General features: G+C 34.5%; 1 protein-coding gene across 1 annotated transcript; it reads right to left on the reverse strand.

The window, feature by feature from the left end:
- Nucleotides 1-152: 152 nt before the first annotated feature.
- On the reverse strand, nucleotides 153-6,865 carry alg12 (ALG12 alpha-1,6-mannosyltransferase). Its single transcript, XM_081364034.1, has 9 exons — nucleotides 6,599-6,865; nucleotides 5,819-5,951; nucleotides 5,566-5,739; nucleotides 4,063-4,257; nucleotides 3,808-3,912; nucleotides 2,878-3,100; nucleotides 697-866; nucleotides 537-612; nucleotides 153-452 (listed from the first exon to the last, which is right to left on the reverse strand). Exons 1-9 carry the CDS (start codon nucleotides 6,758-6,760, stop codon nucleotides 215-217), a joined length of 1,476 nt encoding a protein of 491 aa, XP_081220160.1. The 5' UTR covers nucleotides 6,761-6,865; the 3' UTR covers nucleotides 153-214.
- Between the last annotated feature and the right edge of the window lie 6,092 nt (nucleotides 6,866-12,957).

A 12,957-nucleotide genomic window follows, 5' to 3' on the forward strand; every position in this document is an offset into this window, starting at 1 on the left:
AAAACCTGTTTGAGCAGCCTCAATAAATATCAGAAAACCCTTTTTTAGGGCAGTTAAAATGTATGAAATTAAACCACAGTGAAGAGTGTTAAACTGCACTTACAATAAACTCAGGAATGTTCCCCTCAGTAAAACAGACTAACAACAGAATTCAGATAACCACTTTTGGAAACATTTTATTCAGTTTATTGTCAATTTCACTCCAAAGCTTTCGTTATCTAGGTTCATTATTTAAATGTCTTTCTAGAAGCACAAGTTTGTCATTTAGCTTGATTTTGAGAGGTGGAAAGTGGGACATCTCAAATGCAAGGCTTTGGAATCCTGGGATGAAGACCAAAGGGTTGTGAGAGTCTTTGAGCAGCAATATCTTGGTTGCATTCGCTTCCATTAACAGGTGTGTATACGTTTTTATAACTGGATCTTCAAGGGTCAAATCCTCATTTTTGTCATATCTAGGAAATTAAAGGAAAAACATTGACAAATCACTCATTGCACATAATTATCAAATTATCTTTGATAGTTTGATGGTCACACACCTCCAGTTACTATTTAGCTCCAGAAACCGTGAGACTCCCGTTTGTGCAGCAAGTACATCGATGTGTAATAACACATCTGTGAGGCAAGTATGCAACTTAATGAGATTGCTTAGATTGCAATAATAATTCAATATTAAATGAGCAATCAAAATCAACTTACTTGCTGTTGCTGGCTTTAATCTATGTAGCTCCTGCATTGCTTTCCCTCCTGGGTAGTTGTGATGGGAAACATACAGAGAAACACTTGTGTATACTCCATTTAACATCAAATGTCCTACCACAACTATGGAGCCAATTTTATACATCCATGACTTGTGGTAGTTCTTCAAACTGTAACAAAACAAAAAAGAAAGTATAAACATTTGTTCAAATGAAATACTGTAGGGTTGAATATTAAGGAAGACATTTGATCTTCCATTTCAAAAGAAGCGGGTCTGCTAATTATAACACATTAAGTACAGCAGGGCAGCTGTTTAAATGTCTCAGATTTGGTTTTAATCACATGGCAAAGGAAAGCAACAAAAAAAAAATAAGATTGCAACCAATGATCTGGTCTCTCTTCTCATGCTCATGAATTCTGCTACTCTATCTCTACCAGAGCTTCCTGTAAAACTGGGTTTCAAGGACAAATTTGACTTTTTTCAATACATTTCTACTGTTGGTGTGCTAAGCAAGTAGCCAGATGGTGGTGATATAAACAGTATATGAGCTATTCATTAACAAGACCTAATATTATTCAAATCTGATAATAATAATAATAGTCAAATTTGATGCTAATAAATACACAGCATATATTTGCAAAATGCTGTCTTGGCATTATATACATATTCATTTTACCTTATACTATCCTGTAATGCATGAAACGTCACTATATCATAATTTGCCAATACAGGCATATTTATTGAAAATAAGCTGAATGAGCAGCGCAGGACCAATAAGAGCAAAACAGCCTAATCTAAACAGAATATCAAGTAAAAGTAAAAACGTATTATAACATATATGAGGAGTTGTGTTAACTGAAAATTGTCCATCATTTACTGAAATATAAAAAACACTGATGAATGTTTGAAACACTAATGGATAATTTCAAATGCTTTGTGACAGAAAAAGAAAACAGTAACAGTAACACTTTACAATCTCAATGGTTAACATTAATGTATTAACTAAAATTAACTAACAATGAGCAATACACTTGTTACAGTATTTATTCATCGTTGTTAACATTGTAATTGTTCATTTTATCTTTGTGTTAGTTCAGTGCATTAACTAATGTTAACAAATACAACTTTTGATTTTAATAATGTATTAGTAAATGTTGATATTAACATTAGCTAAGATTAACAAATGCTGTAGAAGTATTGTTCATTCTTAGTTAATGTAACTAATGCAGTTAACTAATGTTAATAAATGAAGCCTTATTGTAAAGTATTACCAAACGTCCAAAATGTCTTTTTTATTGTCATCTTTACGAGGTGCATAGTTTTTTTGTTTGTTTTTTTGGTCGAATTAGTTATTCATTTAATTAGCAGTAATGCAACAGGTTTTTTTACGGATCTCACTTTTTTTGTGCATGATCAGAAAAGGAATCTCCAAGTTTTTAATGACAGCATGATTGGATCTGCTCCATCTACAATGATCCTTTTGAAATCAGATTCTAAATTAAAATAGCACTGTCACCGGATCATCATGATGGCAGTACAGACACATCATTGATTCTAAATGCGAGTGAAACTCAAAGTGGTGGTTATGTGAAGCCATACGCATGTCGTATTAAGTGCAAGAAAGAGACTTTTCTTTTCATTATTCTTTTCCCTGTGAAGCTGCTTTGATACTATATGTGATGTACAAAGCACTATAAGTAAAACTGAATTGAATGACTGTGAAACAAATGCACTTTAATGGGGTCATGAAATGCAGTTTCAGATTTGTACACTGTTTCTCAAGGTTAGCGTATAAAGTTAAGGTTTTTTGCACTATGAAAATGGAACAATATTTGTAAAAATTATCATTGTCCATCCTCAGTTGTGCGTGGCAAAAAAAATATATATACTTAGCAGTGTTGCATTAGAAAACAAAATACTTGGCACTGTCATCTTTCCTTTTATTGAAAGAAATATTTTGAAAAAAACATGTTGAGAATAATCTCCCGATTTCATATCCATGCATTTCAGGAGGGTAGAAAAGGATCATTCAAATTTTAAACTGGAGAGTTAGTTTCGAGTTCTGAAAATTGCAGTATGTTTTATTGTAGAGTAACCACTTAAATGTGTTATTATCAAGAAAATTGATTCTCCAGTTCATGACCCCGTTAACAGGTACTGTCAAAACATGTTCAGCTTACATGTAGGAACAACCGCAGGCAGCAATCATGTTGAACACGGGGAAGGTGTAGATGATAAAGCGGAGCTCCTTGTGGGGCAGAAAAGAGTACAGCAGAATGAAGCCTACGGATACAATGAGCAGTTTTCTTGTCCGTCTGTCCAATAGGCCGAGTGGGATGAAAAGTATTGTGCTGCCGAGAGCTCGAGGGAGAGCAGAGTAAAAGTACCACAGAAAAGGGAAAGTTTGAGGCACAGAAGAAGTCAAGGAAATATACAACATTTTAACAGGAGACAGAATCATGAAGAAATACTTTTTTTTGTGTGTGTGAAATATTACCCTAGTGAAAAAAACCTATACCAAAAGGCATTTATTTCATACTAAGTATACTACAAACCATTAACATATTTACTGACATATCGCTTGAGACTTACTGATATAAATATTGTAATTAAACTTTATTTGGAGAACTTATTTATTGCACAATGCACCTTTCTTAATATTAAGCCTAAAATTTGCTTAATGTCACTATTAGTAAGGATAGTATGATTCCTGTATAACATCAGTCTTTAAATGCAAGATATTTAACGTGCACCTGAAGTATAATTGCAATAGTTCCACTTTAGCACAGTCAAATATACTAAAGTATAGCTTAAGTTGGACCTCAGTACTATTTCAGTATAACTAAAGTGCATTAAGTACAAAATTAGTTGTTCCAATTTAGCAGACTTTAAGTATACCAATTTAGTATACCAAAAGTACAATTGCAAGGTATTTATATTAAGTACATGAATATGTAAATGTATTTGTAGTATACTTAGCATTAAATAAATGTATTTCAAATGCATTTTACTATATTTATTTTTCACTAGGGTAGTAGGCCCAAAAATTAACATTCTGGGTAAATGGTGACAATCTCACGTTGCTCCATGCTGCAGTTTGCAAAAGGATATTCCCCAGTTGGAGCTTTTATTCATTACCGTGTTGTACCACAGTACCTGACCCTCAGGCCAGAGCAGCTTATTCCAGAAAACTGTGTCAACCATGACAGTGAGACCTACAAAAGAAATCAAACACACTTTAGTCTGTGTCCACGCTTTGATGAGAAATACAACATCCGAACATAGAAAAGTCTAAATTTAGTGTGTAGGCTACTAAAAAGTAGACAAAATATTAACAGAATTAACAGAATTTATGCATCACTGACCCAAAGATAAAACACCAGCAGGTATGGCATGGTAAAGCAGCTGCAGAAAATGGAGTTTCCTGCTCAGGAGTGACATCAACAACATCAGGCCAAAGAGGAGACACAATTCAGAGCGGAACACAATGATGGCCAAAGCAGAGAGCCAAATGAAGGAACCGTGTCTCTGGGCCAGCCAAGATGTGAACGCCAGCAGAGCTATTTAATAAAACACAATTTGGAGAAACTTTGGTATGCTTAAAGTGCATAATAATGCCACACATATGAATAGAAAAGGATGTTGTTACAATGCCATTTTTATGAATATGATTCTTATGGTGTTGTTTTAGCCACATACTGCAAAGGTCTGGGATTGACAACCACATTTCTAGAGTGAAGAATATAAATATTCAGATTTAGATGACTATATAAGCAGCGCTCATTATCGCAACAAATTAATTGATAAGCTCAGTCGATTACCTTAAAGGTATAGTTCACCCAAAAATGAAAATTAGCCCATGATTTACTCACTCTGAAGTCATCCTAGGTGTATATGACATTCTTCTTTCAGACGAATACAATCGGAGTTATATTAAAAAATGTGCTGGCTCTTCCAAGCTTTATAATGACAGTAAATGGCTGTTTCTGTTTTGAAGTAGATAAAAATGCATCTATCCATCATAAAAGTGCGTCTATCCATCATAAAAGTGCTCCACACGGCTCCGGAGGGTTAATAAATGCCATCTGAAGTGAAGTGATGTATTTATGTCAGAAAAATATTAATATTTAACGTTACAAAGTAAAATTCTAGCTTCCAGCCAAACGGCCATACGCAGTTTACTTACGCCTAAAGCGCAACTTATGATGTCAGAAGTAGCATAGTGCATCATGATGTAGCGTAAATATCAGCAGTACATCGCATTACTCGCACAAGTTGTGCTTAGACTTAAGTCGAATCTGTATGTTCGTTTGGCCGGAAGCTAGTTATTTTACTTTATAAAGTTTTAAATATAGATATTTTTCTTACACAGACTCACCGCTTCACTTCAGAAGGCCTTTATTAACCCCCCAGAGCTGTGTGGAGCACTTATGATGGATAGATGCACTTTTATGGACTTCAAAACAGAACCAGCTATTCACTGCCATTATAAAACTTGGAAGAGCCAGGACATTTTTTAATATAACTCCAATTATATTCGTCTGAAAGAAGAATGTAATATACACCTAGAATGAGGGTGAGTAAATCATGGGCTGATTTTCATTTTTGAGTGAACTATCCCTTTAACAAACAATTACTGTCCATTAATTATAATATAAATATTGTACTCAAAGCCTAACAAAGGACAATGACAATTCACGCAATTAGTAGTAAACATAAATGTGTTATATAAAGTCATGTTGCTTTAGCTTTGTTTTTTAAACAAAGGAATGAAATGGCTCCTAGAAAACTCTAAATATTGCTCCATGATATTGGCCAAACTCTACCTAAGAACCCTATTTACTGGCTGTGTTATATGCAGACTGTACCTAAAGGCAAAACGATCACATTTGGGAGGGTTCTGGAACTGTAAAACATCAGATGGAACTGACTAGCGCAGATGAAGCAAAACAGACTGGCCACCATTGACCCAAACTGCCTCCGGACCTCTCTCTGCATCTGACATAGTGACAGAATCACACATAGTCCAAGAACTCCTCTCACTGCGGAACAGAGAACAACAAAGTTGATGAAACTGGAACAAAAACAATGTTAAGCTACAAATTGTGATATCAGATATACCTAGGATTTGAGTGTAAAACTTTGGTGCTTGCAGGAGGGAAAGCACACACTTCATTGGTGCACTGAGTGCTGAAATGAACAGGGGTCCAAGAAACGTCCGTGGAACCACACCAGGAAACTCATGATGATCATACTGGAGAAACCGTAATAACAAGGAATTAATAGAGACTTGATGCACATCCAAATTCACGTACTTATGCACTATTCTACACCATTTTGTAGAATAAATAGAGTGAGTAGTGCATTCAACATCACACTGAAAAAAAAAGTGTGGAATGTTGTAGTATTAGTTTATATTATATACATGTCCAAATATACTTATTAGACCCACATGAGGAAAGTAGAAATTATCATTTTGGACATAACTTTAGTCCTCATGTGGGTCTAATAAGTCTAATGTTAAACAACATAGAATTGTCAATGTACTACACTGCAATAGTTATTTGGACATGTATACATACAAGTCTCTGGACATGTTCCACTGTAATAGCATGATTTTCTATTCAAATATTTGTATTTTCAAATAACGTACATTGTACACATATGGTATATGAATATAAATCAATCTAGAGCATATTACAATCTGATAGTACCATGTAGGCTAGCCTTCCTCCATAGTACTTTTCACGGAACTCTTTCACTAAACTGTTCAAAATCTATCTGTAATCTTACAAATATATGTAATCAAAAATCACGAGCGTCTTGAGTTTCACGCTCTAAAACACAACTTATCAAACAGAACACAACCCAGGAAAAGCGTCGCTTTTGATATGAGCTTACCTTTTCTAATTCAAATCCGTGATACAGAACATCGTGAATTGCTTGTAAATTAAAACTTTCTTCAACTTTAGTGTAGGGACAGGTAAACAAATGTAGAAATACAACACCGATCATAAAAATTAGAAGACGATGCTCATTCATCGCTTCCTTCCGCGCCATCATAGCGCGAATACCATGGCGAATACACGTCCTTCAGCGCGTGCGCAGACTTCTGAGCTTTAGAAATGAGTGGGTAGAATAGCATTTTGACAGCAAAGATTCTGAAATGGGCGGGGCTTATAGCAGACCGAAAGTTATTTGTGATTGATCCGGTATGTTGGATCTAAATATACTCTTTGCTTTTGTATTCAGTTCAGTGCATATTAAGGTTAGACAATTTCATGACATGATAAACATGATATATAAAATAGTAATACAAGTAAAAAAAGGGGGGAAAGTAAATAATATAAAAAGAAAAAGAAAAGGGAACAGGTATGAGATCATCATATAAATTGCATAAAAGCTTCACATAGAGACCTAGTGCGTTTTGCTTTACTATTTTTCAACCCAAGTAGCCTAGCAACTCAATATAATTTTTCATATCTATCTGAAATAACAAAAAGTAGTTTTTTCCTTTAGCCCATTTTTGTTTATTACAGTGCTATGCATAAGTTTAGACATCCATACTAAAGTTGACTAAAAAGAGGAATAAAAAATCATCTTTTGGAAACTGAACTTAATGCCTTAATTAAAAAAATTAGGAAAAATCCAACCTTCAAGGACACCAATTTTCTTTGTGAATGAATAATGTATCGTAAATAAATAAATGTTCTTCCTTAAAATACAGGGTGCATAAGTTTGGACACCCCTATGTTAAATTCCCATAGAGGCAGGCAGATTTTTATTTTTAAGTATTTTTTTTATTTTATTTTTAGGATACAATGCATCCTGATAAAGTTCCCTTGGCCTTTGGAATTAAAATAGCCCCACATCATCACATAGCCTTCACCATACCTAGAGACTGGCATGGTTTTATTTCAGTTAGCCTAATAGCTAGTTTGATTTGCATTGAGAGATGATCTTATGGAAAGTACCCCATGCCAATCTCTAGGTATGGTGAAGGCTATGTGATGATGTGGGGCTATTTTAACCCTTTCACGCATAGTGGTCACTACAGTGGACAGCTATTAAAAATGCATTTTCTTGAATTTGCACGGGTTTTTATGGCAAAGTTGCACATCAGCCTCTTCATTGGACCCTTGTGCATCATCCTATAAATTGCAACCGAGTGGCGAGCCTTTGTATTTCGATTTTTTCCCCCTCCAAACCAAGATGGCCAAGGGTCAGTCAGACATGCCAAGTTGCTCCAGAATATCCACCCATTCCTTCTAATCTAGGAGACTCTTGTAGGTAAAAAAAATATTGCAGCATCAAGCAATATCTAATGAGTCATATCACAGTAAAATTTTCCAAGTTTTGATTTTAGATTCAGAGAAAACTCTGATTAATCACATGTCCACTGTAGTGGACGTCATGCATCAACTGCTATATTTCAGCTACAATTCATAATTATAATGTGAATATTGTTTTTGAAATTTAAAACTTAAAAACTTAATCTGCAGTGACTTTTTTTACTGTAAATAAATGTATTTGTATTATTAGAAAATAATTTTCATTGACATCGAAAAAAGTCATGTGATTACATAATGTATGACACTTGTAAAGCATTACTTTATTTGTTAGATCAAAAAGTAATCTGATTTCGTAATGCACGTTATTGTAATGCGTTTTTTTACTCATAACATCAAAACGTAATCTGATTACGTAATGCATGTTACTTGTAATGCGTTTCTTTACTCATAACATCAAAAAGTAATCTGATTACATAATGCATGTTACTTGTAATGCGTTTCCTTACTCATAACATCAAAAAGTAATCTGATTATGTAATATGCGTTATTGTAATGCGTTTCTTTACTCACAACATCACAAAGTAATCTGATTACGTAATGCATGTTACTTGTAATGCGTTTCTTTACTCGTTACATCAAAAAGTAATCTGATTAGGTAATGCACATTACTTGTAGTTAATTACTTGTTAGATCAAAAAGTAATCTGATTAGGTAATGCATGTTACTTGTAATGCGTTACCCCCAACACTGATCATTTCAGATGAGATTGAAAAAAAAAACGTATCGCTAGGTTTTCTCAGAGGAGGGCTATGATAGAAATGTGCATTGTCCATCTTGAACATAATCAGAATTATCAGCTAATAAGGGTAAATCTCCATACTCTGGTGCACTGGAGGGAGCATCTGAGTGGTTTCCACACTTGTACCTTGACAGGCTGTAGAAAATTCTGATGGAATCACGTCCTCATGTTCTGATATCATAGATACGCGAAGTGCAACTTGTATGAAGTTGTATGAAGCCTTTGCAATATTTTGCATTTATATTTTTTGTATATATTTTATAGTTTTCACATGATTTGATATAATTGTATTGATTAGTTCGTTAAATTCACATACTTTATCTTTTTGATTATTGTCTTATTTAATACAGTATATCTTCAGTTTAAACCATAAACGCATGCTGTCCACTCAAGTGGACATCTGAAGATCTCTTTGAAAAATTTGTAAAAAAATAAAATAAAAATCAATTCTTGTTTTTCATGCCCTAAGAGCAATAAAAACACATAGGAAAAAAATCCTGACTGAGGATATCATAATGCATGCATGAAAGGGTTAATTCCAAAGGCCAAGGGAACTTTATCAGGATGCATAGTATCCTAAAAATAAAATAAAAAAAATACTTAAAAATAAAAATCTGCCTGCCTCTATGGGAATTTAACATAGGGGTGTCCAAACTTATGCACCCTGTATTTTAAGGAAGAACATTTATTTATTTACGATACATTATTCATTCACAAAGAAAATTGGTGTATGGTGTATTGGTGTATTTATAGACATGTCTATTCCGTATGTTTGGAAAATAATATTTATTCATATAATAAACACAAAATCACTTTCAACTGTAAGAACTCTCAGCGACTGTCTTCTTCTTGTTTGTTATTGTTTGTCAACTCTCCAGGCTATGCTGAGAATCCATTGGTTGTGTAACCTGCATATATGGGCTCCACGGATTGGTCCCCAAACCAGACCCAAAAAATTGGTGTTTAACACTGAGTACTCCAAAAAGCTTGGAAGAGCAGGGACATATTGACATTACAGAAGAACAACTTTCAAATGAATGAATGAAACTCAAGGTGAAGTTGTAAGATGATGTAACTTTGCTGTGCTTTTCACAATTCCATTGTCACAAAGCAAATTGACAACGACTTCAGCAAGACTTCCATTGCTGGCACTTTTGAAATTATTTTATAATGCAAAAACCCATATGTATTCATGGTTTAATTATAGGATTAAACCTTTCTATAAAAGAGCCTGGTATAGCCAGGATCAAATTAATTGAGTCTTTCTGATGTTCTAAACTCTAAACTCGATTCGCTTAGCTTTATCCTGTCGCGTTACGTGTGAAAGGGCCTTAAGGCTGCAAAAAAGATGTCTGCCCAAGTGAGGTGTGTTTTTTGCTTAGTGTTGTTGCATTTTTATTTTTATTTTCTCAGGTTGAGGCTTTGAGAAAACTTTTAAAGCAATGTGGCATAGACTCTAAAGGCTGTAAAATGGATCTTCTCCATTTGAGGGTGAGAGAATGAAAACAAGGAGCACTTGTTGAGAAAATTTGGGGAGAGTCTGGTATTTCATTCTTGATGTGATGAAAATTTACAGTACTGTATATCAAAGTCACAATGCTTCTAAATTTCTTTCCAAACTGGCACCCCTGTTCTTTTTTTTTTTTGTACAGTATATGTCCTTTTGTACAGAGCCCTTCTACCAGTCACTATAATTGTGTGTTCTTTTCCTATTTCCAAGTGGTTGGGCCTTGATAATGTTTCCTTGTGGGTTTGTGAACTCTGTAAAATTCAACATTAGAGCGAAAAGCCTACGAGATTATGCAGGTATGTTGTTGTCCTTGTAACATTTCCCAAATGTTGTGCACAGGGATTAGTTACATATACCAATTTACGTGATCCTGATGCTACCCTGGAAAAGTGAAACTTCATGTCAATTTACCATGGTTAATGTTGAAAAAAGTCCCACCTGATGTCAATGGTCATCCATCAACAGGTTCTGCTGAGCTTTATGTGCTGTATGATACTTCTCATCAGACAAAAGATAAAGATAAACACCACCACAATGAGCAAATAAATCAGAAGGCTCTGGAGGACTTCAAACTAGTTTGTCAAGGGGACCTGACCTTTGACTGTTCTGGGAAGGCAATTTTATGTGTTTATTTCATAATCGTTTTGATATTCTATCCCATTTTTGTTAAATGTGACAACACAGAACTCTTATTTAAATTTTTGTGCAGTTTATCCAAAAATGGGTGTGAGCATTCAAAGTCAGTATGTATCTAAAATTCTTGTAAATCGGACTAGGCTATCCACATTGCTAAGAGTTTTAAAAGTACAGTAATATTATATGTACTACTTGTCTGTGAATGCAGTAACTTTGGCTTCTGGATGCAGTGACAGGATGCAGAAATATGTGCAAGCCCTTTTAAGCCATTATGTTTTGCAACTTATCAGTTTTTTTCACTTTTTAAATGTTGGGTTGTGTTTGACTTCATGTTTTAAAAAAATATATTTTGATGTTTGGGTGAACTATGTTCTGGATGAGAGTGAAATCAGTGAAAGATGGTCATGCTTGATCAGAGAGGATCTCATTACATTGGGGAAAAGAAAGGAAATGGATTCTATGGTGAGTAATGAGTATGATGTGTACATTAACTTGTAGAGTTTTTTTTTTTTTTTTTTTTAGAAATGTGGGGAATCTCTCATCATTTATAGGTGCTTGCTTGAGGCTTGAGAAGGCAGTGATACAGAAGCAGGGAAGTCCAGCCTTTATGCTGTGACCCTTTGAGTAGTCGAGTAGTTGAGTAGTAAGTGCTTCCATATAAGATATATCTATACAATACAATTTCAAATTCAAATATGACCATATCTTTTACAGGACATTATCTTCTTTGTGATGGATATGAATATTTGCAAACATTTGATGCTGGTGTCAAACTCATTGCTTGGGCTGCTCTCTCTGTAGGTTATGAAGGCACAAAAGATAGACATTTTCTTTTCTTGAACTCCCTACATTCGATGCAGGTACAAGGCTTTGGACCTGAGCCTTATCGAATCATCCTAACACTCGCATGTTCCCCTGGCTTGTCAACACTGTTTAAACTCTTGTTATTAAGCGGTCATGTTCCCCTGACTTTTCAATACAAGTAATCACTATTTTTCCATCATGATCGTTTGTTGAAAGCAAGGTGTTCAATATATCTGTTTTCTTTTTTCAATTCTAAAACAGGTCTAAAAATGTGTTCAGAATTACTTTGGCTGCATACAGTATTTGACATATTTTGTATGTTTTTGACACTGATTTGTAACATTACCAAGGCTGTGGGACACCACCCGACTGGTTCCTGGACCATGGACAGAGTATTCTGGTCTGGATCTAAAGGTATGTAACCGTCATTTGCTGAAAATGTTTATGCAATTATAACCATTTTCATTGAACATGTAATTTCAACAAGAACGAAACAAGAATATGGCATTGACTAAAATTGGCAACCACCACTAGCTTTCAGTAGCAAAGCTGTGTTATTTGTACAACTCACATGGCAGAGGTTGAAAACAAGTTTCTCCTGAATGTTGTGTTTGCGCAATCTCTTACCAGAAAGTTACAGTATACAGGCACGTCTGCTTCATAATACATTAAAAAGCAATCTTTGTGGGCAAAAGTGCCACCCTCGCCTTGTGATAGCTTGGAATTTCAAGGGGAATCATATATATGTGTTTAGATGTAGGTCAGATATTCAGACATCAGATAGATTTCTAAACCTGAAGAGCTTAATTCGCTGGTTCAGGTGTTAAGCTGTGTTTATGCTGGCACAAAAAATCTTTACTTACATCTTTGGAATTTGTTGCACACGTGTAAACACAAAAATCAGCATGATTTTAATCATATATATCTGATATCTGAACATCTGACCTACATCTAAACACATATATCCGATTCCCCTTGAAATGTATGAATTTATTACACATACATATTGGTCTATTTTTTTTAAAACATCAAACATATCAACAGTTAAAAAAAGTTTAAAAGGTACAAACATAAAAGTAAAGGTAAGTATCAAAGTAGTAAGCTACATTCATGTTTTACCTTAAAAAAATAAGGCACAATGAGGTCTTTGACTTCTTGTTTTAAGCTTCACAGCTCAACCTTAAACACTTTACAATAAGGTTACATTTGTTAAGTTACT

This window comes from Scardinius erythrophthalmus, assembly GCF_964197995.2.
Source record: "Scardinius erythrophthalmus genome assembly, chromosome: 4".
NCBI lineage: Eukaryota > Metazoa > Chordata > Actinopteri > Cypriniformes > Leuciscidae > Scardinius > Scardinius erythrophthalmus.

Coding starts and splice junctions, on each gene's coding strand:
- alg12 (XM_081364034.1), bottom strand. CDS start 6,760: ATGATGGCGCGGAAGGAAGCGATGAATGAGCATCGTCTTCTAATTTTT. Junction 5,740..5,818: donor GTTTTACACTCAAATCCTAG/GTATATCTGATA, acceptor TCTGTTCCGCAG/TGAGAGGAGTTCTTGGACTA. Junction 867..2,877: donor GCCTGCGGTTGTTCCTACAT/GTAAGCTGAACA, acceptor GTTTTGTTACAG/TTTGAAGAACTACCACAAGT.